Genomic DNA, 27,824 nt, shown 5'->3' on the forward strand with positions numbered 1-27,824 from the left:
TCCCACTGCTCCCCAGCATAATATATGGAAAAGGTGGCAGTGAATGTAATAAAATAAATGAGAAGCTTAACACCCAGTAAATCAACAGGGAAAGATAGAGAAATGCAGAGAAAAATATATGGCCAGAAGTAAGAATGTAACAGTCAAAAAGAAGGAATGTTGAGCATTTACTAATGATGTTGTTATTGGCATAAGGATTTAGGGCTTGAATACATCTTATCTAACTTTAGACATCAGAAGAATATAGTTATTTACATCTGAGCTACTGACCCTTCACTCCCTTCACACTCAGTTGAGAGAAATGAAATTTTACGGCAAAATTCTTGTCATCCTCATGCAGACACGTAAAACAGATCAGATGAAAGTCTCCTAGAAGTGCTTCTTTCTTTCCATGACTATAAAGAAAGAATCAACAGATGTAATTGGGAAAAAACTTCAGGTACCCAAGCTCTTCTCTGATGAAATGTTTGCTTGACTTTCTAATTGTATCAGTTAATCTAATACCAATTAAATCAATTACCAATTAAAGAAGTCTTAGCAGTAGTAAGAACTCATAATTTTATATAGTAATAATTTCAGTAGAGATTCACAAAAGGTAGCTCGGATATTTGCAGTGCACCAGAACAGAGCCTTCCAATCCCTTAGAGGCTGTAACAGGTATGACAAAACCTGATGGTAAAATTTTAATCACAACACTTTTTATCCAAATTGACTGAGAAGGCTGCTGGCCTGTTGATGTAAATTTTACGTTAGTGTTATGAAGTTAGGATTCAATAGATTAGACTGGTTAGCCTGAAAGAAACTATCCGACAAAATGCTTCCGTCAAAGTTCAGTCCTTCCCTCCAAAGCACAGAGCCATAAAATAAACATTTTAACAGGGGTAAGCAACAGAATGCCCGTGCTATTTCTGGGCTTATCTCACAGAATAATAGCTATTAAATGGAATTTTTTAATTAAAGGGTAGTTGTTCTACCAACCTTTTGTAGTGAATAGAGCCAGACTTGGCCATAGAGCATGCAAGAACTGAATCAGCTGTGGGATGCTTTTCTCCTGTCAAGCATATTGGGGAGCCTCAAGCAACGGCTTTCATACCTTATGCTTAAGCTTTCCAGAACGCTGACCTTGAGACAGAAATGCAGTTTCAGGCCAAATGATTCAGCCCAAAAGATTAGGCAGGGTTATTTGAGAAGCCTGAAAACATTGGTTTATAATATGTTGTAAATCCTTAACTACCAGCTACAGGCAGTTTCAGCCCGCTATAAGACTTCTTTAGGGCACCAAATCTTTCTGAAATATATTTTTCAACAAACAACAGGGAGCCAATGGCCTCATACAGAACAGTTTTAAGAATAAAATGATGCTAAGAAAAGTTTGCAGAGGATTGCTTTTAGCACACACACACACAAAAACATTTAAAATGGTTTTTAAGAAAAAAAAGTGAAGCACGTATATTTGTAGTGGACTTTGCATTATAACTCAGATTAGAACAGAAGGTCTGAGGAAATTTGTCAATTTCTCCCTCTTTTAAAAAAAGATCGATAATTAAGAATAAACAAAATCCTCCAGTGTTGTTTTCAGTTGTAGCAGTTAGAATTCTCAGCATCTCTTTCATCTTGCTTTTTCAGAAATCAATTAGCGTTTAAGTGTACTTACCATGTTCTGCAGAAATATTAACTATTTCCATGTTAAGTATTGATTGAACCAATAACTGACACAGGTACAGAAGGTGCCTTTACCGTGTAAAAATACATTTCACCACTTGAGGGAACCATTAGGCCTTACTGCTGGAGAAAAGGCTACATTTCAAGCTGGCGGTACTAAGTTCCACCGCAGAAAAATGTTTGTAACTTCACTGAAAACACTGTGATTTTTTACATTGATATAATGTAATGTGTATATGATAGCAAAACACCGAAGCACTCAAGTGGCATTTAGTCAATATCATTTGAATATACGGTATATGGTATTTAAATAAAATGAGAGATCAAGAAGCTTGCTTCTCTTGGAAAGATTTAGAAAGAACTTTGCCAAATTATCTAAAACCAGACTATATTAACTTAAAAGGTTAAATCAAATTACTACAGAAAGTGGAAGCATTCATGCAATTTTCTAACACGAGAAATCTCCCTGTTCAACACAGAGCGCTGTCTTTCTCTTCGTAGCAATCCGTCGTCAAGCAGAAGTATACTCAATGACACAATAAAACTTTCTTCCCTAGCTGTTATTTCCTTCTTTACTCCAGATGGGGAAATAGGCAGTGGAATTATCCTTCTTTTGGGGGCTGGGGAGAGTAGAGATTTTGTTTGCTGATCTTGCTTTGTCCTTTGTACTTTGTGGTTTGTGGGTAATGTTTAATTTTGTTGTGCCGCTACATGTTCCCTCCTCTGAACGCTGGAAAAAGCAAAGTGAGAGCATTGAGCTGCGTACTTTAAATGAGCTGTGAAGTGTTTTTCTAGATTCACATTTCTGCAGCAGTTCATTGCACTGCCTTATCCTTGCCCCTGAAAAGTTTTTCCTTCTGTGAAGCAGATAATTAAAAGACAAATATTTCAGTACTGCTTGGAATTCCTCTAGAAGCCAGCACCTCATCATGACTCAGAGCTACATGCTGCAGCTGCACTTTAATGAAGGATCTTGATAAAGATATATTTGTGCATTTCAAAAAACTGGGTAGGAGTTCGGAAAGATTTTTTTCACCCTTAGCAGCATGGCACATTATCAGTGTACAGTGAGGTCACAGTTCTTCCTCTACAGCATCATGTATGGCCCCCTGAAGAGTAGCATGCATTATATACTGTCACACGTCCACACACGTGGCTCTCTGAAAGTGCTTGTGCTACTCTGATGATCAAAGCAAGCTCTGCACTGGAGGCAACGCAACGTAACATTGATGTCTATCTCCAACACATTTTCCCTTTTCTGTTGCATGCTGAACGTAGGTTTGATGGGAACAAAGACCTTAACCACTATTTTTACATTTTCTTCCTCTTCTTCAGCATCAGAGGCTGTTCTTACGACACATGAAGGGTTTTCATGTAGAGTGTCAGCTGGCAGCGTGGGGAAATCCTTCTCTTTACCACCCATCAGTACATATTGCTGCATTACACACCACGCTTTGACATGCGTCAAATGGCTGTTGAGTGTGGAGTTTCCGTGGTATTTTCCTACTTGTTTACACACTATCATTGGAATCTATCAACAGTTGATAGGACTCATTGGTTGGTAAGTTTTCCCACGCTCTTATTAGCCTCTCTGCTGCTGCTTGCTCTCTGTTTTGCTATTCAGAGTGGGCAGTCACTCCACTTGCCGCTGCCTGCAGAGCACCAAAGCCCGAAGTTCCTGCCTTACTCCCACACCCACCCTCAGAAATGATTGATATGGGTTTGGCAGCATGCTTCTGTGCTGGGAGCTGTACGTAAAGTACACTCACTGAGCTATTCCCCCAAAATCATAAATCATTCTCCTACTGTCTGTGTTTGCTTGCTAAGAGAAAAAAATGCCCTGAGATCAACCTGCTACTGTTCAACACCATTGTAGCAAGAAAAGCAAGCCTCAGCAGGCTGCGAGGATTTGCTAGAATTTGGCAATTTTATAAAAAGCTGAATATATTCCCTTTTTCATGTCTTATACAAAATGCTAAAAGTTTAGAGAAGACGTTAATTTTTACTTCCCCATTTCAGTTGAGATTTTCCCAATGAGTTTTCTCCTGATTAAGTAGAATTCACTAGTAAAATGTTTATGCCTCTCTTATTTTTATTATCTACCTGTTAAATATTACAATTCTAAATTTGAAATGCTGCACATGGGAAAATATCTGTGGGCTCTGTGATACGCAATTCTGTTCAATCAGAAGCATGCAAAATGTTTTCATCCTGTAAAATCTGATTCTTAGCACATTAAACAACCAAACACAGATTTCAGCTGTACTCAGCAACTAAACTTCTACAAGTTTGGTGAGGGACAGAGGACAATCAAAGCTTCAAAGATAAGAAGTGAAATCAGCCCATGTGTCAAGGTAGCTGAGTTAGACACACAAATTATATGTTTATGTGGGATAAGAGCCTATAAATGGCCTTTAACTGTGATGGTGATGTGAGATGACAGTAAAAATGATATCCTGAAATGAATAATTTCAGAGATGGAACAGACTTTTTGCAACATGGTGGACTTCCTAACATACCACATTTGTTCTCTGATTTGTTCTCTGATTTGACTCTGTATGGTCATAGAAGCATCAGCAAAACAGATTAAGGACTGGGTAACACATTTCCACAAATGCTTATTAAAGATGATCCAGTACATAAATGGAATACTCATAGTAAGACTGTGAGTAGTTTTATTTGGACCAAAACTTTTTATTTGGTATGGAATATAAGATAAACTTCATTCTAGTGTAATATGTTAATGACACAAAAATGAGAACAGTTATACATAGCAGAGAGAGACACAACAAAATTAAATGCTTCAATTTATACACACACAGCAAAATGAATGCTTGAGTTTATACCTTGTGGCAAGAAAGCTGAGAAGCACCTTTGATAGCTGAGATCCAATGAAGATGATAAGGACTCTGGCAGACAAAACCATGAGCTTTCTTGGAAGGTACTGAACGAAAAGAAGTATTAGAAACTTGAGGCTTTGGACAGTAGGGAAGTCTGCGTAGGACAAGGGAATCTTTCCTCAGCAGGTAGTACTAACAGGAGTGCAGTAATATTATACGCAATTTGCATATTCATCTTTGTTAAATGATACTAAAACGGTTAAAAAGATGTGCGAAAGAAGCCGTTTCCATAAGTTACTGAAACTTACTGAGAATAAGTTAAAAACTAACCAGCCAACCAACCGACCAAGCAGGTAACATGTAGGAATAAGTTATTTACTTGATATGACTGAATTGTGTTACAGGTGTGTTGATACACAGAAAATTTCTATCACCCAGAGAAGTAATGATGGACATCTTTGTTGGACAAAAAGAAAACCAATGTGCTGTATTTTTGTTAAGTTAGAAGGTTTGGACTGTTTGCTAGAGCTGTTTTCAACTGGTACTAAAGAACAAGGTTAAACTGTGATATCATATCTATGGTGATGTAAGTGTCCAAATAAATTCTGTTGGTTTACTTTGTGTATTTGCTACAAAATATACCCTCATGCATTTACTGTTCCGGTTCTGATGTAATGAGAAAATAACTCTGAATACAAGACAATATAAGTTATAAAAGGCCTATGTAAGGCCATGTCACTTTAACACCGTAGATGTTTTGGATGGTGCACTACTTCAGGGGAGATAAAAGTAGTAGGAGAGCTAAAGCTCTCAGTCAGGTCTGACAGTTAATAACTTCAACGTGTTTGATCTATTTAATTCAGCAAACAAACAACATGTTATTTTTTTTAATGGAGAGAAATTACCAGATAAATTGCACACTCATTTCACTGGATGGCTGAATGAATTCAAATCCAAATTGATTCTAAACAAAAGAAGAGCAGTTAATTACCAAAACTACCAATAAACAGTAAATTCTACAGCTTTTCAAGTCTGAATCCATTTCTAGAAGATATACACCAATCAAATGCAAGCTGTTCTGCCGTATGTAGGGAGAAACAGCTTTAATGTTACAGTAATGTACACGTACGTGACCAGAGAAAGATCTATCGGTGCCCCTTCTAGACTCATAAGAAAGGAATGTGTGATTCACACCAGAAAAGAAAGGTAGTTAAGATAAGGGGTAAGTTTTAAGATGTCAATCTTTGCCTTCTTTTAAAATAAATTACGTTTGAAAGTTTTAATGGATCGAATTATTCCTATCAAATTGTAGTTAGTTACTATAGCACAGGATATTGAGGTTATTTATTTCTACAGTATTGTGTTAAAATAAGTAGTCTCATTGATTATATTGTAACAGAAAAAGATCATACAAAACTAACCTGAGAGTTGAACAGTGTATTACTTAAAATACATATTAAGGAAAACATATATATATATGAATGTCCTACAAAAATTAATAATAACAATATAATAATTAATAACTTTACTTTCCCACACTGACAAGGGAATATAGGCAATTTATAGGCAATTTAACAGTTTTAATAGTAAACACTCCATTTGCTAAAATCTTCATACTTCAGGTATAAAGAGAAATCAGGTATAAAGAGAAATCTAAATTATGTAGGTGACACTCCAAATAAAAAGCTACCCACTTCCATATAACATATAAAAGTCACTGGTTACATCCAGCCAGAACTAATACCTAGACAAAGTACTGTAAATTCCACAAATGACACATAAAAGCACATAATAAAAATGAGGCAAAGAAAGACATCCACTGTTCACTATTTTAATGAGTGTCACTGGTGGTCACTTACGTTAAGAATCATCTTACCCAGTACTGAGCACTCAGTGTTAGATGGCCGGTTAGTTAATATCCTCTATGCTCCAAGTTCCTCTGCTATCAGTGATCTACAATCAGTGATTACTGTCTCTAGATAGTGAGTTGTTCCATTTTAAAATCAGTCTGGATGCAGTACTCTCTTTACCTATTAATGCCTCTTTGTTAGCTACTGGGGAAACATATATTGGACCATTTGAAATTGGGCTACCTGAAAGTTTCATCTGAGTATACTTGCTCCTAAGCCTTTTATAGCTGGAAAGCCTATGTCCTCTTTTTCCACAATATGAGGACATTTTGGCAGCCTTATGGCAAACAGGCTGTGATATTATCTACATGAATTTCCCACACAATAAAACACAGGCCATCAGAGCTTTGGTATCCCAAGAATGCAAATATATACTAATTTTGCTGGAGGACAAAAAATGTAGATCTCAATCTTCAGAGATCTAATTAAAAAAAAAAAAGAAATCAAATTTTATTTGATTGGCTTTATATTAGTTTTTAAAGTAAAACTGGCACATACTTTGTAAACACCTGGAAATAATAATAACTTTCTTCCTAAACAGCTTGTGGCTGCAGAGAGAAGAAAATAAAAAAAGGAAAGGAAAAAAAAAAGTTATTCCAAATATATTTCAGATTGAGATCAATTTCATTTTTTTTAATTAAAAAAAAGTGAAATTAAGTCACCTAGCCTTGACCCAGGTACTGGGCTACTTTACTGTTTGTAGTATTTGCACACACACACACACACACACACACACACACACACACACACAAAAACCCAGCAAACAAATAACAAATAACAAAAAAACCCTAACCTGTCTGGAAAAATTACCCACACTGTATCACATTATTGCTTCATTAGGTTTGTTTTAGATGCTAATCTGTAACTCCACTTCTTCAAGACACTTTCTGAGTTCTTCTGCCTTTTTCTCCATCTGCTGAATGTTCCAGTGCCACTGCCTTTTATTTGAATGCAGTTTGTTCAGCTGACAGTGCAAACGTTTAAGAATAGCATCATATCTTTTATTCTGTACCTAATAAAATAGATTAAAATGCACTTTAAAAGTTTTTTCAAGTAAAGCAGTATTTACAGAGTTGTGTTCATTTCACCTGTTTAAGTGTCAATTCTGATGTCCAACTGTGTCATTCCATGCTGAATTTACAGCTACTGAAAAAACACAGAAATGTTTAAGAAGCCATTGATCTAACTTATTGTAGTTACCTGCTTTAGGAAAATATCAATCATAACTCTTTCTCCCGTAAGGAAAACAACAAAAAAAAGCTGTTTCTCACCAAGAGCTTAAGTGACTAGTTCAATGCCGATACCTGCTCTGCAGATGCTTAACAAAGTAAACCTCGCCTTAAAATCATGGGTTAAAATTCATCTTACAGCTGTGGCAAGACTTTGTACATAGAACATCTCATGTTCTGGGGTAAGAAGTGAGAAAGGATGAAATTTTCATTCTTTGACAGTTGTGTTTGGGTATAAGAGTACAAATGAAGTATCCTAGATGGTTGCAGTAGCTTCTTCACTGTTGCAATGCACTTAGAAAAATGCTTTTTTTTCTTAGAAAGGCAAACCCGTAACAGTGCAGTACCAGATCAATTTTGCTCCCACTGAGAAGTACTGCTGCTGCAGACAGCCCTTTGGAAATTTGCTTTCTGAAGTGTAAAAGCATGAAACATTTATTGCAATAAAAATGGAAATATACTTAATGAAATCTCACTTAATGAACATTTGGCCTCAGCATAATTTGAATGATGTATGAGTGGTAACACATCCTTGTGCCCACTAAATGAAACATTATTACATTGGATTAAACACCTATGATGGCATACAGCTGCAACAGAACTACAGCATTGCCAGTGACTTCCTGTGAGTCTTCAATGCTTAAATTTCATACAGATCAGGATGGCCAGAGCCCCATCCAGCCTGGCCTTGAACGCCTCCAGGGATGGAGCAAGACTTACATGAGTCCATAAAATCATTGCTGGATCGAGGTACTAGAAGTTCTACAGCAATAACAAATCATTACTCAGATATGATGATTTCCTTTACCTGGAAGCTCAGAAACATGGGAGCTCACATCCTCCCTTTAAACTAATGAGAGGAGGTCAGTTACTCTTAACATAAGCATAGTTAGAAGTTGGAAATCCATACAAGATGTAAAAGTACTATGACAAACTCTGAAGCGACGAGGTGGTATCAGTTTGCAGACTGACAGCTAGCTTTTGAGGCATACGTGTGACCTACATTCTTGTTTTGATCAATAGAAATCTAGCCAATACCTAGTATAAAAGTCTACAAAGGCATGATTATTCAATTCACCCTACTGTAAGCAGCTACATTTGGCCACTGAATTGACCTCTAGACTGCATCAGTTGGACTGACTACACCTCCACTGATTATAACGGGAACCAGTCTGACTCATGTAGCTGAGCACTTTTAAGTGTCTTGAGCTGAATCCCACCCTTGCAGCTCAGTGGAACTTCATCCATGTCTCCAGTGTCTTCCTTTATTCCCATGCTTGCACTGCATATTCTTTCCTGGGTTGTGCTGATGACTGCTGGGTATTAATGTTTCTGCTTGTCCATTGTCCCTTTGTGTACAAAAAGCTGGGCTGTTTTTCAGAGAACTCTTAATAGAAAATAATACCCTGAAACATTTGATTTTTAATCCTGCTTGCTTCTGAGACACAAAGATTTTATAATCCAAATTGAAAAATACGTTAACCTTCACTACTTAATTAAATTGGTTTTGATAACAGAGCAGAACATTATTTTTAGGCTGCCTAATTTCGCTATGGGTTTAGAGAACTTTATTAAGAAGCTGTTGCCTTGGGAATAAAATATTTTTCTCAGATGCTGAATAGCAGAGACCTATACTAAAGTAGCTGTGCTTTGCTCTTCAGTTTAAAAATTCTCTGCTGTTCCCCATCACTTGAAAAATTATTCTTTTTTCCTTCTGCTTTTTACAGTGGGCAACAGAGGTAACCTCAGTTCAGTTAATCCTTCTATTATCAGGCTTTGACCATTACATTTTGTGGAATCTACTTGAATTAAAAAGACAAATGATGTGAAACTTACAAACTAAAAACTTTCCAGACATACAAATTAGTTTAGAGTGGAACAAACCGTAAAAATTCAATTTAATTATCAAAAAAGAGAAGAGTTAAACTATCTATCAGAATTTTATCTTGGCAGCTAATTAGGAGCTCCTGTGTTATCCATAATTTAATGCAACTCGAATTAGGGAGATTCATTGGAAAACCATTTTTTTGATGCAACTGATTCTCCCATTGATGAGGTATCAGGAGCCATGAGACAAGTCATGAATAATCAAGTCAGCAGTGAGAATTAAAATATTTCAAAAGTATTACAGAAATAAAACATGTATTTTTCTTTACTATAATTCAGTGACCTGCTTTCAGAACACAATTTACAGCTTAAGTCTTTCTTAGAAGACTTAAGAAAAAATGTTCTTAGCTTTTTCTCATGAACCCAGAGAAGTTCTGGACTTTAGAAAATCAGCAGTATCAAGGATTTAAGATAGTATAGTTACTGTATATACTTGAATAATGTATGGCCAGCAACCGTGTATCAAGTACTTCAAACTTCATCTCTACTATCTACATTCTGTCAGAGAACTGCAATTACATTTTATTAAAATGACTCACCTCAATTTCTTTTCTAAGCTTAGCATGCACTTTTTTAATTTCTTCCAGCAAATCTGTTTTTTTATTGATGAAATCCTTCACCGATGTGATTTCCTGTTTTATAAGTGCAATTTCTTCCTGCAGATTTAAGTTAAGATAGAGAAATCCCCTCCTTTAAAAAGTTGCACAGTATATCTACTCACCTTTTAATCGTCTCATTTAATTAATAAAAATGAGTTAAAGATCTGCAATATATAATTTCGCATTCAAATAATAAGAAATTAAAAATTTAATATAATTAATATAGAAATTAAAAATATCATAGAATCATAGAATCACCAAGGTTGGAAAAAATCTCTAATATCATCCAGTCCAACCGTCCACTTACCCAACCAATATTTCCCACTAAACCATGTCCCTCAGTACAACATCCAAATGTTTCTTCAACACTTCCAGGGTCGGTGACTCCACCACGTCCCTGGGCAGCCCATTCCAGCACCTGACCACTCTTGCAGAGAAGAAATTTCTCCTAATAGCCAACCTGAACCTATGGTTTTATGTACTTTAAAAAATACACTCTTGCTCTGAAATATGCAAGAAACTACGACAACATAGAAATCTGAACTCATCTGGATGCTTATAATCTTGCTTTAAGTCTAATTTTTTGCAAAACTGAATATTTACTGCAATATCTGAGATAGATTTTTCTTTCTCACGGGAAGTACAATGTTAATGGTCTTTATTTTATTGGGATTTCAAAAATTTCTTACATGAAAAAATTTTCATCATTTTACTTGAATAGAGTAATTCTGCATTTTCAACAATGCAAGTTGTGTCAGAGTTGCCATTTGTGACTTCATTTCACCTTCATGCATGTGTTTGCTCATATGTTAGCAAATTTTTCTTATGGGACCTTCCAGCTTTTTTTAGTTTTTAATGACTCTTGCAATTACACTCAAAAACAACAACATCAGACTAGACCAACAAAAACGATTTCATGTTTCTACTCTCCTTCTTTCCATCACCCTCTTATCCAATCTGTTTCCTGTTGGCTCAGCTGTGGTTTGCTCCCTAACAACAAAATTAAACAAATACAGTACCGTTACACAAAAAGTGTAACATCATGGCAATGTTCCACAGAATTATGAAAAGTGTGCATTTAACTTCACCCAACTAACCACATAATCACTTGGCAATGATATATTTTAATTAACAATCCCGTAATATTTTCTTAACTGAGATCATTCTATTACAGAGAATGATCTCTTTACAATAATATACAGGTTACTGGGGCTGATGATTTTTTTACTGTAGCTGATGACTTATTTTCTTCAATTAATTTATCATTTTAAATGAATCTTTATTCCCCTAGTCAATTCATCATGGATATAGACCTATTAGATAAAATAATATCAGTTAAACTGTGCCAAAATTGTTGCAGAGAAAAAGAAATGAATCAATGAGGAAATACAGTACCTGCACTTGCTTTATAGCAGATCCTTCTGGATTCTGGAGGTCACTCATTAACTCCTCTTTCTTTGTCCTCAGCTCTGTAACAATAGCTTTCTTTTTAGCAAGCTCAACCATAATGGGCATTTTACTTTCCATCTCCCAAAACAGACTTTTATGAGCCTCTATTTTTTCCCGATATTTACTATTTCTTGCAGACGCCATCTCATATTCTTCCTGTATCGTTTCTATATCAAACCTCAGCTTCATATTTTCCAAATATAGGGCTCTGACTTCAGCTTCTAGGCTTTCACAGTGATACTTTGTCACTGCTATGGCATCATCTTGCAGATATATTTCCCTTTCTGTTGTCTTCGTTTCTAACAGAATAGAATCCATTTCTTTCTCTAGTTCCTGATATCTAACCTGTAAAACATGTCAGTATTCACTATAGAATATTTTTATTTGAGAGGATGTCAGGTATCTTGTTAAACAGTGTAATTCATATTTATTTATCAGAAGATTCTTTTTCACTTCTTTAAAGGTGTTTGACTGGAAGATAATCAGGGATACATTTCGTAAAACCATAGAATCATCACCTTAGAGACATAATGGAGGAACGCTATTTTAGACTTTTATCCTTAAATTGAGTCTGAAATTTGAAATAAGGCATCCTCCAAATCACTTTAAATTAAATAGCATCAAATGCAATCTTAATGGTTTTTTTAGAGACAGAAACTGGTTTCGTCCAAATCAGACTAAAACCACATGGTGTTAAAAACACACTTAGATACACAGACACAAACACATAGATGTGTATTTGGGATGAGAGAGATTAACTAGCCTGTTCTGCTGAAGGCTTTATCCTGCCTTCATCGCTATAATTTTTGAGTGGAGGATTAATGCCAGCTATTTTTAAAAGTTTAAGAAATAGGCACCTAGCCCTACAAGGGCCTCTATGTCTTCTCACAGATCAGAAGCGAACAATTCCAGGAACTAGTACTTCATCATCCCATCATAAGATGGGAGGGCTCAATCACTGTCTCAGAAATGTTTGTCTCTTTTCGCTGACTAGAGGGAGCCTAGATGACTAACCTGGCCTTAACGTATGATTTGCAGGTGATGCAAGAGAGCTGTGATGAATCCCACCCAAAGTAACAGCCAGCTACTGTGTATTAAGTGAGAGAATTTTGCACTATGATTGATGCTGCCTATTATTTTCCCTAATGGAATCATTGCGAGTGCTATGAATTCTCCTATTCAATATTTTGAACCGAATAAGACATTGTCAGCTGTTAAGAACAAAATGTTTCTGCATAACTTACAATGAACCTGGGTTATAGTTTTAGCAGGATTGGTATCTCTGCCACCATTTACTGAGTAGAGGAAAACAGAAGATTTTAATGGAAAAGATCTTCAGTTTTGTAACTTACCATTTTACATGTCTTATGGGACACATGAGAATAGACTGAAAGATGAAAAAGCACTTCTGCATTCAGTTCCTAATTATTCAACTTTGTTGGTCTGCTAATAATAATGTTTGTATGGGATTTCCTAAGGTTTGTGGGATTTTTTGAAAGAAAAAAGATGTTGGAGAAGAAGAAATGAGCTAAATTAATTATCTTGGATTCTAAAGTTCTGTCAGTTTTTGAAAACTGAAACTCTTGTTTAAATTGCTTGATCAAAAATTAATTGTTACAACACAACCATAGCGTATTAGAGTGTGGTAAGAGAAAAATTCCTGCAAGGTGTGGCCAATTAGCCATTCCTAACCAATAATAGTCACAGAATCATTATAGAATCATCACGGTTGGAAAAGACCTCTAAGATCATCCAGTCCAACCGTCCACTGCTCCTTCTGAGAAATTATCTTTGTGCGAAATCTCAAACATCAGTTATTTCACTTGTAGAGATATTTGCAGATGTTATCACAGGATCTCCATTTTGTACTCTCTCAAACTCAAAAATGCCTGAACACTACCATGTTTTTTCTCAGACTTAAATGTGTGCCTCTCAACAGACATTTGGTCTGAAAGCGTAAGTGACAATTAGAAGCTTAACACATTCTGTGGGAGATTAAAATGGAAATGAGTACTCAGTCTTCATGAAAACTACACATATCCAATATTCTACTAAATAAATAAATACAGACATGCATAAATTTGGTATTTAAGGACTCTTTAGGACATCTATTAGACATGAAAATTAAAAAGAGTCTGTATGAAGAAAATAAACTCTGTATACTAAGAAAAAAAAATGACAGTCTTGAGAAAATCTACCAAAAGGGATGCTCTCAAAACATCTTTTTTTTCTCTCCCATTCATTTTTCAAGAAATCAATGTGATAAATGCAATAAGCTCTAAGTTGACAAACATTTTGTGGGATGGCTATTTCAATGTGTTTTGTTTTTTTTCAAAGTAACATTAAACTAAAGCTTCTGCCAAAACTTGCTCTAAGGAAGTCTTAGCTAAGGAGCAGCCTCACCAGTAATGACACACATACGATTTTGGAAAGGACTAAACACTGCAGAGAGAAAAAGAACAGCTAACACTGAGATGCAAACACAGAAAAAAAATCAAATGTATTCATATTTTTTTCATCAGAATACATCCACATCTAATGAATAAATTAAATGAATTAAGCTACTCTAAAGAAGGCTTATTACCTGTAATTGGAAAAGAATGATTTTGTTTTTTTCTATCTCTGATGACTGTAAATGCTGCTGCTCAGCAACTTGTTTTACAACTTCAGTTAGTGACAGATAATTCTCTTCAGCCATTTCAGACAAAAGGGCTGACCTATAAAGGACATAAAAGGGTGGTGAGGCACAGGCACAGGCTGCCCAGAGAAGCTGTGCGTGCCCCATCCCTGGAGGCATTCAAGGCCAGGTTGGATGGGCCCTGGGCAGCCTGAGCTGGTGGGTGACACTGCCCACAGCAGGGGGGCTGGAGCTAGATGGGCTTTAATGTCCCTTCCAACCCAAGCCATTCTGTGATTCTGTGAAAACAGAAGCGGATTGTCTTATCATTGTTTTATTTCCTGTTAATGTAAGAGAACAATAATAAGGACTTTCCTTTGGGAAATTTTGTTTGGTTGCATACACACAATTACATACACATAATTTTTTTTTGTTTGTGGACCAATGGGTGGTCCACAAAAAGCTAGTGACTGAGAATTAGAACTGTTTCTTCCAGTGTATTATAAAATGAAATCTCGCAGTGTTTTTTTCTGGCTTCTCTGCAGGTCCTTAGTCTTTTAATATAGCAATCCTAAATAATCTTTAGAGCACACCTGCATATTCAGCCTGAATATTTACATCATTGCCATTACTATACAGCAACTGTGTATTATTTATTAACCTATTCTTATTTTAAGACAAAAAACAAGCTGTCTGATTGTAAGCCACAAATTCGTACCCCCCCTCCAAAAAAAAAAAAAAAAAAGACTAGAAAACATTTTTATCTGTGTCTCGCTTCAGATAGAAGGCATTAATGGAGAAATACTGAATTGTTGTTGAAAGTGACGTCAAGCTCTGAAGAAGATGCTCAGCGAGACTCAAAGTGTGCCTTCAGAACTAATATATTCAATGTAAAATGGATGAACTGTGCCTGAAAACGGCTAGTCATGGCTAGAAAACCACATTTACCATCTGCACTTAGGGCTGTCGCCACTGTTGACCAGCCATCCCTCACTTCTCCCATCTACTCTACTCTCCAAGCATCTTCACACCCCCACGCCAAACAAGCCTGCTCCAGCCCCACAGGAAACACTCTCGCTGCGCTGCCCACCCCTTCAGTGCGGCGCAACTGCCGCCTCAGCCCCAGCCGCCCCTTCCCGCCCAAAGCGCGGCCCGCCATCCACCAGGGAGCGCCAACCACTCCTTAACACGTAGTCTTGTCTCACATCCACATATACCCCTCTGCGCTCCGGGGTGTATAGCTTTAACCTTAAATCCCACTATTTTTATAGTTTAATAGCTCATCTCTGCCCATGAGCTGTTTATTTCATCCCTTTTTTGAGGTGGTGGAAAGCTGAATGTTACACATCAGCTGGAGAAGTAATGCCAATTTTTGAATCCTGACATTGTGTGGTTTTGTATCTTGACTGTTTTCTAGCCTTTTCTTTATCCCTTTTCAGCACTACGCACTGAAAGTAACCCTAGTAATTTTTCTGCTTTTTTTGTGTGTTTTTTTCCTTTCCTTAGTCTGGTTGAAGGAAAGGAAGAGGTTTTGTTGGTCTCCCTGTCAAGTCACCCTGTTTTTATGCCACATCCTACTTCATCCATGACTGCCAGTTGGCTGAAAACCTCAAAGATACCCATTATCTGCAAACACCATGAAAAGAGGTGCCTGGATATAGGAAGGAGGAGACAGCCACCTCAGTTTCCTTTGAGACAGAAAACTGGGAGAGTTGAGCTCTCCTCCCTTTGCCAAGTATGTGCTGGAAGGCAAAACAGGAGGAGAAATGGCAGAGGACCCCCAGGGTGTCTTTGGCATCTAGCAGGAAAGGAGGCATAGGAGTCACAGGAGAGCAATTTGTAGGAAATCAGACTTTCCAAATTCCTCTGTTCATGAAAAAAAATATTTTCTGTCTCTCTCTCTCTCTTTTTTTTTTTTTTTGTCTGTTTCTTCAGTTGCCATATATTTATCTGCTATGGCTATGATTTTAACACAGCTGAGAAAATACATTTATTATGAAATGGCTTGGAACAACCCTGCCACAAATTCCTCATTCCCCCACTTGCCTTTTGACCACCGCATTGCCCTGTCCAAACACTCAGACTCTTTTTACTGAGCTCTGCAAAATTTCCCTCTGCTCCAAAGTGAAGCTGCCTTCCATGTTGCAGGCTGTGGCTAAGGGTTGGCCTCTCATAACCCCTGAGTCCTGCTGAATGTGCTTTCTCTTGACTGACGGCCGAATACTTGGCTGGAACATGCAGCTACATGCACCTTGCCTTACATGTCCCTCAGAAGAGGAACCTCTCGGTCTGCACAAGTGCTGCCCGAACTTCTTCGGATTCTTGTTCTGCTCTGGTGTGCCATCCATCACTGAATCCAAGGTTGTGCAATGCTGATGCATTAGATGTGATGACAGAAGTGGGTTTTGTGGCAGGGTTAATGCTGCTTCCGGGGTTAGTGCTAGCCAGGCACTGAATCACAGTGGTGCTTTTCAGTGCCGTTTGTTATTTCCTGTGCACAGTGACAGCAACAGAGCAGGGTCTCATCAAGAAGAAATACAGGTTCCCACTCCGATCTTACCTAGAGTAGGAATTTCCACTTTGTACAAATCAGCTGCAGGACTGACTGTGAGATGTAAGATATATAAAGCTGGCAATGTGTGCTTACATCAGATGATAACTTTCAAGAGGTTGAAAGAACTTTCTGCCTGTGTAAGTAAATTCCTGAGCTTTAAACTTGTGAGTTTACTTATGAAAATTGCATGTACTTCAATATTTTCATTGCAAGTCCTGTTTTGTTTCTTCCACCTTTCCTAAATACTCCTAAGTTAAGAGAAGCAGAATATTTTAATGAAAGAGGTTTTTATGACTTTTTTCCCTTTTTAGTTCTTTGTTTTTGAAATTTTAGTGCAAGTGTGCTCTTGTACCTGTTCATTTGGATTGCTTTAATGGCCCGTTTTCGCTGGGTATCTCTCTTTGACAGATGTTAAATATTTCTTTTCTTTTCCATTAAAAAAAAAATAAAGTCACTTCTCTGAGTTTCTGTAAGATAACGTGACCAGTAAGATTCGCAGATGCAGGAAGTTGCCAGCAATCTTGTCTAGACCAATTTTCTGAATTAGACATCTGGGTTTTTTGAAAATTGCTAAAAAACAAGACGTCCTTCTGAGTTGTCTCTACCACTTGGTTTTATCTACTTTATAGTTTCTTCTCTATATTCGCTTTGCCTTCCTTCTTTTCACTCTCGATCTCCTCTCCTCTTCTATCATTTTTTATTTTATTTTCTTCAAGACTGTGCCAGAGGATCATTTTACTTTCCAAATATTTGTGTGGACAGAGGTTCAGAGGGTGAATGAAGCAGTTAACAAGTGGCCTTGGCTTCAAGTTGGTGCAAGTATTTGTCTTACGTTGTGTACAGAAATGAGCAACTCCTTTTTTAAATGCACTTAATGTTTTCTGATGCAGTTACGTGCAGTGTGACTTTCCATGGAACACTGGGAGTGTAGAGCATGTTGCTTAAAACCTGAATAATCAGGAATGCATTTCTGATAAGCCAAAACATTGCTTTGCTTGGCAAGCCTGTATTTTGAGTAGGATTTTGTCTGGAGGACTTAGAAAACAGTCATGAAGTTCTACTAAAACTCTAAGCAAATGTACTTCTGACACTGCTGCAAAGCAGTAGACCTCTGCAGCAAAACTGGAAGGGTTGGAGAGTGAACCAGCCCCATTGTTTCTGTGCATATATCTCAATAATTGCCTCTGCATGCTTTTGGTAATGCACAGATGGCTTAAAAACAATGTAGGCAGTTACCTCTCCCTCAGCAAACACTTTCTTTCCACCCTTTCTTTGGTGGTATTTTTGTGGTGAAGTATGAGGACAGCCGTGAGCTCTACTTAACTCTCCTCTATTGACATATCTGAAGTGGAGCAGTAATCTATTTTTCTACCACACCCCTCTGATGTACCGCCTTTGCTGGGGCAATTAGCTATACCTAGATTAGGACTTGTCATACTCTTACCGACCTCCCACAGAGCGCGTCAAGGTAAGGAAGGAAATCTCCCGATTTCCCAAGTCACGATCTTTAACATAAGCCTGTTTTGACGCTGTTTCCTGAGCAAGCTGTTTTCTCTAAAATCTTTTATCAGTTTTGTGTAAATAATACTCAGAGCAAAATCAAGAGTCATAAATTCTTTGGCAGATGCTTTTATCTGCTGTCACATTTTGATACTTTCAGCTCGCCAGCTTTGATAGTCACTAATTAATCTTTGTAAGTGTTCAACTTGCAGAAAGGAAAACATCATTTTCAGTCAGGATTGTTTTTCTTCCAGTCTGGAGGAAAGAACAATGAAGAAAACAAAGAAAGTTTTCTGTAAAACCTGCTCTGAATAAACAATCCATTAAAACAAGAAGAGTATTTGACCTCTCATTGAGTGTAGAAACTAGGGTCCACTATCAACCACAAAATGCCAGGAAGGGCACTAGGTCTCCCATAGTGATAGGCCTCAGTACACACTGACATTGTAGGTTCTGCTTGATAATGAACTACTGTGAAGCCAGAGTGTGTAGTTAGAGGAGAATGAGGAAATGGGACAGGAGAATAGTCCCAGGCATTATCTGATACATACAGCTCTGGTAGCAGAGCACTGAGTTTAAAGACTTAAAACACTCAAATTCTTTGTTCCTGTAAACTAGTAATTTGTGTTCATGAACAGTTCACTTCTGTACAAGGAAACGGCAAAAAAAAAAAAAAAGGAAGTATCTCGCAAGCCGCAAAACTAGCCATGTACTACAGAATGATTTTCAACAATTTCAGTACATCTTGATTTCAGGGAAAGACTGCAGCTAGCACGGAGCAGAAACTGAGACAGGAGGACGTGCACAGTGTTGTGTTGTTTATTGCTTGCATTGCTTGGTGAAGTTTCAGTATCCTGAGCTGAGTTCCTATGTGTCCTGAGAAGAAGAACTATGCCTAACACATAACCCCCAAAGCAGAAGTCAGAAATGAGCAAATTGATGCTGTTGATAACGCGAAAGGGCAGAAGTAAGTATCTTGTGAGCAGAAAAGATGCGACTGTATTCAGAACCCAACACCCATGCTGCCAGGAGGGGTATCAGATATGAGCTCCACCTCAGCAGCAATGTGTGAAGTGCCTCCAAAAAAATTGTTCTAGAAACTCCTCCTGTCCCAACAAGCTGAAAGTGCGAAAACCTCCCTGTTTGATTCCCCTCACAGAAGGTCCCAACAGTCAGAGATCAAGAAGTTCACTATGTTAATATGGGTTAACTGATTCAGTAAATCTAATGTTAAGGACTAACCTTTTGTCATCTGCGATCTGGGATAAAAGTGAGGCAGGCAAATTAAAAAATATGTAAAATAATTTCAATTTCCTGCGGTTTTCTTATCATAGAATCACAATATCAGAGAATAGCTTGGGTTTGAAGGGACCTTAAAGCCCACCCAGTTCCAACCCCCCTGCTGTGCCCAGGGCCCCATCCAACCTGGCCTTGAACACCTCAAGGGATGGGGCACGCACAGCTTCTCTGGGCAGCCTGTGCCAGTGCCTCACCATCCTGAGTAAATAATTTCCTCCTAACTTCCAACATAAAGCTCTCCTCTTTTAGTTTAAAACTGTTCCCCCTTGTCTTATCACTATCTGCCCATGTAAAAATTCCATCTCCCTTCTATTTGCAAGCTTCCTTTAGGCAACAGAATCTCCCTGGAGCCTTCTCTTCTCCAGACTGAACAAGCCCAGCTCCTTCAGCTTTTCTTTGTAGGAGAGGTGCTCCAGCCCTGTGATCATCTTTGTGGTCCTCCTCTGGACTTGCTCCAACAGCTCCACATCTTTCTTGTGCTGGGGACCCCAGATCTGACAGACACAGATCAGACACAGAACTCCTGTGGGGCCTCACATGAGCGGAACAGAGGGGAGCAATGATCTCCCTCACCCTGCTCACTCCTCTTTTGATGTAGCCTAGGATACAGTTAGCCTGGGCTTGGGCTGCAAGTGCACACTGCTGGCTTACTTCAACGTTTTCATCCACCAGGACCCCCAAGTCCTTCTCTGCTGGAGTGCTTTCAAGGAGTTCTTCTCCCTGTCTGTACACGTATGTGGAATTGCCACAACCCAAGTGCAACACCTTGCACTTGGCCTTAATGAATCTCATTAAGTTAACGTGGGCCTGCTTCTCAAGCTTGTCCAGGTCCCTTTGGGTGACATCCCTTCTTTCTGTCATAAACTTATTTTGATTTTTAAACTTTTTTTTTTAACTTTTTAAAACTTATTTTACTTTTTATGCATTTTCTTTTAATGTGGAGGAAATTCTAAGACAAGTATTATTGCTCTGTCATGCCATCTACATGTTATCATTAAAAGCATTGCTTTAGTAACATGACTATATGTTTGAACTAAAGATGTCATCTTGCCTTTTTTTTCTTTCTTTTTTTTTTTTGTTTTGTTTTGTTTTGCTACCTGTAGGAATCTTTAAATGGCGAGGAATATGGTAGAAGCAGTACTGATCGATCTGTTCAGCCTGCCAGCCAGCTTGCACAACAATGTTCAAGGAGTACTGTGTAGAACCCTGGAAGCTCTTGAGAAGTGCTCTTCCACTCCTGCTCCACTTGTTTATGTCATGTGCTGCCAGATGCCAGGGAGTGAAAGGAAGGATGAGCAAGACTCCTTGCTTTCAGCTCTGAGAGATTTCCAGAGTACGAAGAAAAGACTTGAGGTGGTATGTGCTCAGACTACAGCTGCTGTGTTGTACACCATCAAACAAATACTTGATGAAAGGGACTTAAGCATTATTAAAGTTATTCTCCCCGCCTTAAGGAAAGAATTAATGAAAGTATATATAGACAATCTCTTTACTGCAGTCTACCAGTTTGAATTTGAGGATTTAAAGGCGGCATCTGATTGCAATAACCTGCTGACAATTGGACCAAAGGGTGAAGAGCAAACAGTTTCTACACAGGACGTGGCACTCATCAGAAGTGAGATTCAGATGCACTTGGAAAGCCTGCCAAGCCTGAAAGGGGAGCTCACCATCCTCAAATCTTCCCTAATTCCAGGTAGAGTGTTATCCCAGCTAATCAATTTTATGTAGACTGTTCCTGAGCATATTTCTTCAAGGGTATTGCAAAATGGGTAAGATGTGGAAATGTCTCTGGCAGCAAATATCTCCATGTGGTACTGTAATAATGTACCATGTCTGTAAGAGGGGAAGTGACAGTGGAAATACAGTAAAAGATTTGCGAGTCTTTTCCTGGACATGGTCGGAGGGGAGAGAGACCTAGGTTTAATGAGAGCATTTTTTGCAGACAGTAAAATCTCTTCCCCTGTATCTGGGAATTATGTGGTTTGAGAGTTACTGTCATGTTCTGGAAAGGCAGGGTAGGACTTTTTCCCTGGTCTGCAGCCTCATGCATGCCTGGTTAATCAGACTCATGTCTCAGTGTCCCTGCCATGACGTGGCCCAGTTTACTGCAGAAATGTCTCTCAAATAATTATGGGGGATCTTGGTTCAGAGGAAAGCTAAGAGGTTTCCTACTGCAAAAATTTGGAACAGTGTTTCCCTTAAGAATGTGTCTGAAATCATCCAGAAAATGAAAGGAACACAGATTACTTAAAGCCATCTGCTTTCATTGTGTTTCAAGTTTTTGCCTGTGACTTTTGATCAAACTGCATAAAAGATATTTCAAATCTTAACTCTGATTATGTCACTAACCTTGCCAACTATTAAGACAGCAACTACCAGTACTGAGACTTTCTTTCTGGATTCAGCTTTGCCATTCAGAACCCTCAACCCATCAAGAAACCCAGCAATTCCATTTGATGCATGACACCACAATAAAGGCTCTGTACTGAAAAAAAGAGGATTTTTCAATAATGCAAGAAATTCTTAATCCTTCCCTTGTACTTCAAAAAGGTGCTTGAGATTCTGTGAAGTCTTGTGAACTGATACATCATTTGCCCCCTTGGAATGATTGCTTTAAAAATCAACTCTCTTTTTCCTGAGTGAGTTGCCTCTTCTCTTGGGTTTGCACTACAACTCTGTAAAGAGCCAGGCAACATCTGCCAGGCCTCCATCACCTCAAACCTCTCAGGGAATTACAATTATGAGCAAGAGGGAGAATTAAATGGCAGAGTTGAATAAGAGATAAAGCAGGACTGAACTTCTTTGACTGATTCCGGTTCTCTTCAGTATAAAGCCATGTAATATTTGGACTAGTCTTGTGTTGAAAGCTTGCTGTCTTTCTTGCTTTGACAGATGACATCTTCCTACATGGATTCACCACAAGGACAGGTGGAATCTCCTACATACCAACTCTAAGCTCCTGCAATCTCTTCAGCAGTTCTAAGCGGAGGGATCCACAAGCTGTTGTTAAAGAAAACCTCCGCAGGCTAGCTAATGCTGCAGGATTTAATCCAGAGAACTTTCACAGAGTCAAGGTATCTTATCAAACAATGGATTTATCTGAACTGGTCAAATCTTCCTTCGTATATCACTGGATAAAACTGTAGGAATTATTTTTATCTTTCTCAGCAAGAACTTGTGAGAAGCAGGGCAATTAGAACATTTATTCTGGTACTTTAACTGTGGAAATTGCCATCCAAACTATCAGCCCTTGGTACAATATGGAGAAGCAGCATTGTTTCTTCCAAGTATATTCTAACTTTTGATTTACCACAGAGTAGAATGATCAGATAAATGATCAGTGCAAATTTCTTTTTCTTAAAAAGAAATAAACAATTCCACTTCTTTGGTGTCTCTCTACTGATACATATGCAGAGCATTTGAACAAGAGTGCCTGATTTCCATGCATAGCAGTTGGTGCAGAAGAGACTTTTCTATGCAAGAAAAATCCCAACCAAAAACACAACCAACTTGCATTAGTCAGAATTTTTTTTACTGTCTCATCACTGTGCATATGCTGTTTTTATTTTGACAGGTTGATCATGCTAATGCTGTGTGTATTATGGGAAAGACAGAGCCTGACAGCTATGATGGAATAGTTACGAATCAGAAAGGTGTTACAGTAGCAGCTCCAGGGGCTGATTGCATCCCATTGCTGTTTGCTGATCCTGTCAGAAAGGCCTGTGGTGCTGCTCATTCTGGTAAGGATTTTAAATCACAGAAATGAAAATAACTAGAAGACCCCTGTTAAGGGAACTTTGGAAAAAGAATTACAAATTAGCAACTGAAAGTGCACTAAGAATAAATAAATGAAAGTTTACATTACAATTTACCCGTTAAGTATTTATCTTGACAAAAAAAAAAGTGGATTTCATAGCTGTAATATATATAATTATGTATGTGTACTTTTTTTTTTCTAGTAGTCAAAACTAAGTAATCATTTTTTGTGCACCATCAAACTTCATGTGTAAGAACATCTATAAATCCAGTGCCCACAAAAATCATTTTGGATCAGATGAAGTGTTTGGTTGGCCCAGACAATGAGAATAAAACCAAAGCAGGGATGGTTATGACAGTGTGGAGATAAGTCTGACTTCAGAATATGTCCCAAATGTTGGGCTAGGTCATGTACACTGTGGTGAGATTTTCCTGTTGGAGCTGTTTTATGTAATAAAAAAGTTTGTTTTTATGAGATCAGGGAGAATGCATGGCTGAGAGTTTATTCTCAGCTTCGATACTAGAAGTCACCATTATATGATGGGAAGCTCCACCACTACATAGAACTTGTATCACCTACTTCATACAGTTGTTCATGTGTTCAAAAAAATTATCCAAAATAAAAACAGATTTGTAACTCATCCTAAGAGGATGAAGACTTTGATATTCCTTCAATAAAGCTGTTGTTGTTCTCTAGCCTAGCAAGCTTAGATCAGAGAAATTAAAAGGAGTGAGAACTCTACCATGACTGTCTGGGAGAAAGGGGAATGTTGTGGTTTATAATGGGGAGAAGGGATGGAGAGAATTATCCACTCTTGAAAGTTTTAAGAATTTGAAGTTTTATGCTGTAAGTGTTCAAACCTAAAAATTGTAAAATATGGTCAATCTGTAGTTGCTCCTTTCTTTGATGCCTCTTCATTTTTAGAGTCCTGCCTTCTCTGACCCACCACATGGTTCCCCAAACCCATACTACTGCCTTCTCCAGCCATACTTCCCATCTCCATTCTGAACTCCCACAGTTCATCTCCCCAGTTGCGGCCCTCGTTCCCACATCACAGTCTTCACAATGATTCCAGTTATCTTAGAGTTTTCCTTTCCTAAATCCTTTCCTTCCTGTCCAGTCCCACTTCAGTTCACGGCTAACTTGAACATGTGTTACCACGTAAACAAATACAGACAATTGGGTATAAGGTCATTTCAGTCTTTGCACGTAGAAAACAGGAAGAGTTTTTAGGATAACCTGGCCTTCAGACTGAGATACTCCCAGTGCAATGCAAAGACTTCCTAGGACTCAAATTGAGATAGAAGAACTCAAAGCTGTGCTTCCTTCTACTTATTCTGAATAATGTCAAAGCGTGAAGTCTAAGGCTGGAGGCCAGAGCCACCTTTTTTTTTTTTCCCTCAAATAACAATAAAAATATTTTCAACATATTGCAAAAATATGCTTCTGACTGTAGCATGTTTCTATCATGATACATCCCCATTTAAATGTTGCAGGATCACGGGAGCTGTAAGGTATGATCTAGTTGCCAAAACTAGGACACTTGGAAGAAGTAATGCTGGAATCGTAACTCAAACTTTTCTCTCTACTTTACATCTCCACAAAATGACAATATAATCATCATGTCACATCGTCATATAAAACATGACAGTTGTTTATTTTTTAAATACTGTTTTTGCTGGATCTTTAATAACAACATACTTAATATAAAGTTGAAGAGACAATTTAGATATTTTTTTTTCACCCTCTCATTTCTCACAGGGTGGAAAGGCACATTGCTAGGAGTTTCCATGGCCACAGTAAATGCTATGGTATCTGAATACGGCTGTAATGTGAAAGACATCCTTGTGGTCCTGGGACCATCTGTAGGACCTTGCTGCTATAAACTTCCTCATGAATCAGCTAAAGAGTTTCACAGAATTGATCCAAAGTGTGTGCGACAGTTTGACTCTGCGGCTCCATATATTGATATTCGAAGAGCAACACGGTAAGCCTGCAGAGTGCATTTCCATGGCAGTCAGTTTTTTTGGCTTTTTTTTGTGCTGAGTAGACTAGATATGAAAGCAAAAGAGCTCGTAGTGCTAATTCCACATTAGTTATCAAAATAGCATTGCCCGGCAGTGTTACAGCGAGGGTCCTCACCATCTTAAAGTGCTCTGTAGCACTTTGCAGATCAACAATGATACCTTTTGAATGAAAGGTATCTACTCACCTTTGCTGAGTTTCAACTATTAATTTGCTGTCATACTTTTAGTTTTTGGATTATAGAATTTTTTTTTCAAATTAAGTGTTTCTGATGAATCATTTTAGTCTAATGTTGGAAAAAAGACAAATGAATAGAAGTCCCCAATCACAATATTAGCACAATTAGTTCAGTTGGTACTTGACTTTCTGTCTGAATAATATAAATGTGGAGATGTAAAAAAAGTTTTGTTTTCTGTTTGTCTTTTTTGAAGGATTCTTCTGGAGAGTGGTGGGATTCTTCCTGAGAACATCCAAGATGATTCTGTCACAGATCGGAACCAAAATATCACTTTCTGTACTGCATGCCACCCTGATAAATTTTATTCTCACTTTCGTGATGGGACTAACTTTGGTACACAAATAGGTTTCATATCAATCAAAGACTGAGATAGTATCCCTTACTATGAAATAGTAAGAATTTAAAAACTTAATAGAATGTAGCCTCAGTTAATTTTGCTGACCAACAACTGACGTATGTATACTCCTAGTAAATTCAAAGTGCACGCTGTTTCCTTAAGGCCATAGAAAATTTGCCTCTAGATGTTGCAATAGGTGTTGAAAGACCAGGTTGGATAGGGCTTTGAATAACTTGATGCAGTGAGAGGTGAACCTGCCCATGGCAGTTGGGTTGGAACTGGATGGACTTTAAGGTCCCTTCCAACTCAAACCATTCTCTGATACTGTGATTCTGTGAGAGTTCTTGACCTGTGAACAGTGAGACTTCCCATTCTCTTCAAGTTCGGTAGCGTTTTGTCCACTAGAGGTCAGTGCTCTCTCACTTTGCTCTTCCATCCTTGGCTGCATTGTGTATTTGGGTTTCCAGACAGAATTCAGCAGAGCACCGTAGAGCACTTTTGCCTATATCATCATCTGCCAAGTTATTCTGATATATGTGCTTGAAGAGAAATCTATTTTTCATTTTGTTGGGCTGTGATTCAGAACTGACAAAATTTTCCTTGTCCTCTGGGAGAACAGATATTTAAAAAACTTTTATTTTACTTCTGTACTTGTCAGAGAAGGACTTGGTTTTGTATATGTTGCCCTCTGACTGTAACCATACACCAAAATTTTTTCCTCCAACTCTCCTACTTTATTAGAAATATTATCCCCCTTCTACTTTTGTACCACAGCTCTTCAGAATAAAAATCCAATTACCTCTTATAAACCTCACCATGACTTTCATCATTCTTGGTTTCTGTAATTTCACTGTGGTGATGTTCACAGCTGGGTTCAGACTGGAGGTTCAAGATCCAAGAGGGACAATACTCTGCAGCATAATGCTGCCAAGTATGTTACTGCATGGCAGCTAATTGTGTATGAGGCAGGTATATGTATTGTGTGTAAGTATGTATATTATCAGCTTATTCCGAGTATAGAATGATATATGCACTTAAAGACTTGTCTTGATGCACTGGGTTAAAGAATAGCAACCTGCTTTCACTTTCCAGTTCTCCCAATATCTTAGTGTGAACTAATGGGCACTGATTGATGTAGCAGCAGAGTGATCCAGGCATCTTCCCTTCTGCTGTTTCAAGTATGGAGGCAGTAGCACCATGCTGCCTTCATTCAGTCCTTGCACATACAGCTCTGACAGAGCTTGTCAGTTTCCTTGGCCTAATCCCCTTCCCCGGTGGATTGAGAGCGTGCAATCAAAAGCAGTTGAGTTACTCAGCTTACAAGGCTCTGCTCAGCTGCTGAAGCACATCATAGGTGCCCACGTGCCTGCTGTTAGCTCAGCTCACCCCCAAAATGGTTTTACACGAATGCATTTTGCTTTGTAGTGGGTAAAAAGACCTTGAAGCCATGCTAGTTAGCACAGTTCAAATGCTCAAACAGCACAGTGAGCATCAGTAACTCGACACTGATAGTAAGCCCTGGCTTGTTACTACCTGCTTAAGAACAGAAGCAAAGACTTTTTTGGTTTAGAAAAATATCGTTGACAGGTCACGGTAGGACTATGCAAGCTGGACAGAATGTGGGAATGAGAATCACGAGTGCTGGGGAAGCTCTTAAAATGTTTCATGAATTGTTCGTCTGTGCCTTCCTATTGACCAGATCCCATTCATTAACCTCACCCGTGAATATATTAGCTGCCTCTGCCCCGTTATTAAGTTATTAAATAGCATTATTAATTATGATTGTGGTTTGCCCTGAGGAGAGCGCAAATACGCAATTACAATGAATATTGGTTTGGGTAAATATTACTGTGCAATTAACATTTTTTGCTAATGTCAGTGCTGAACATAGATCTCTTTAATTGCATTTATATATCAAAAT

General features: G+C 38.1%; 2 protein-coding genes across 6 annotated transcripts; one reads left to right on the plus strand and one right to left on the minus strand.

The window, feature by feature from the left end:
- On the plus strand, nucleotides 3,022-26,712 carry LACC1 (laccase domain containing 1). Of its 4 annotated transcripts, none has more exons than XM_021375277.1 (7): nucleotides 16,132-16,884; nucleotides 19,003-19,214; nucleotides 20,650-21,239; nucleotides 22,439-22,620; nucleotides 23,121-23,286; nucleotides 25,065-25,290; nucleotides 25,760-26,712. In XM_021375277.1, the coding sequence occupies exons 3-7, from the start codon at nucleotides 20,660-20,662 to the stop codon at nucleotides 25,932-25,934; spliced, it is 1,329 nt and encodes a 442-aa protein (XP_021230952.1). In that variant the 5' UTR covers nucleotides 16,132-16,884; nucleotides 19,003-19,214; nucleotides 20,650-20,659; the 3' UTR covers nucleotides 25,935-26,712. The 4 variants fall into 4 exon arrangements, with proteins under 4 accessions (XP_021230979.1, XP_021230970.1, XP_021230952.1 ...); XM_021375285.1 differs by lacking the exon at nucleotides 16,132-16,884 and adding an exon at nucleotides 16,897-18,215; XM_021375304.1 differs by lacking the exons at nucleotides 16,132-16,884; nucleotides 19,003-19,214 and adding an exon at nucleotides 3,022-3,223.
- CCDC122 (coiled-coil domain containing 122) lies at nucleotides 4,341-16,016 on the minus strand. Of its 2 annotated transcripts, XM_021375324.1 has the most exons (6): nucleotides 15,142-16,016; nucleotides 14,161-14,293; nucleotides 11,702-11,921; nucleotides 11,523-11,596; nucleotides 10,068-10,184; nucleotides 4,341-7,424 (listed from the first exon to the last, which is right to left on the minus strand). In XM_021375324.1, exons 2-6 carry the CDS (start codon nucleotides 14,272-14,274, stop codon nucleotides 7,260-7,262), a joined length of 690 nt encoding a protein of 229 aa, XP_021230999.1. In that variant the 5' UTR covers nucleotides 14,275-14,293; nucleotides 15,142-16,016; the 3' UTR covers nucleotides 4,341-7,259. The 2 variants fall into 2 exon arrangements, with proteins under 2 accessions (XP_021230999.1, XP_021230991.1); XM_021375316.1 differs by having other exon boundaries at nucleotides 11,523-11,921.

Source organism: Numida meleagris, chromosome 1 (assembly GCF_002078875.1).
Source record: "Numida meleagris isolate 19003 breed g44 Domestic line chromosome 1, NumMel1.0, whole genome shotgun sequence".
In the NCBI taxonomy this organism is placed as follows: Eukaryota; Metazoa; Chordata; class Aves; order Galliformes; family Numididae; genus Numida; species Numida meleagris.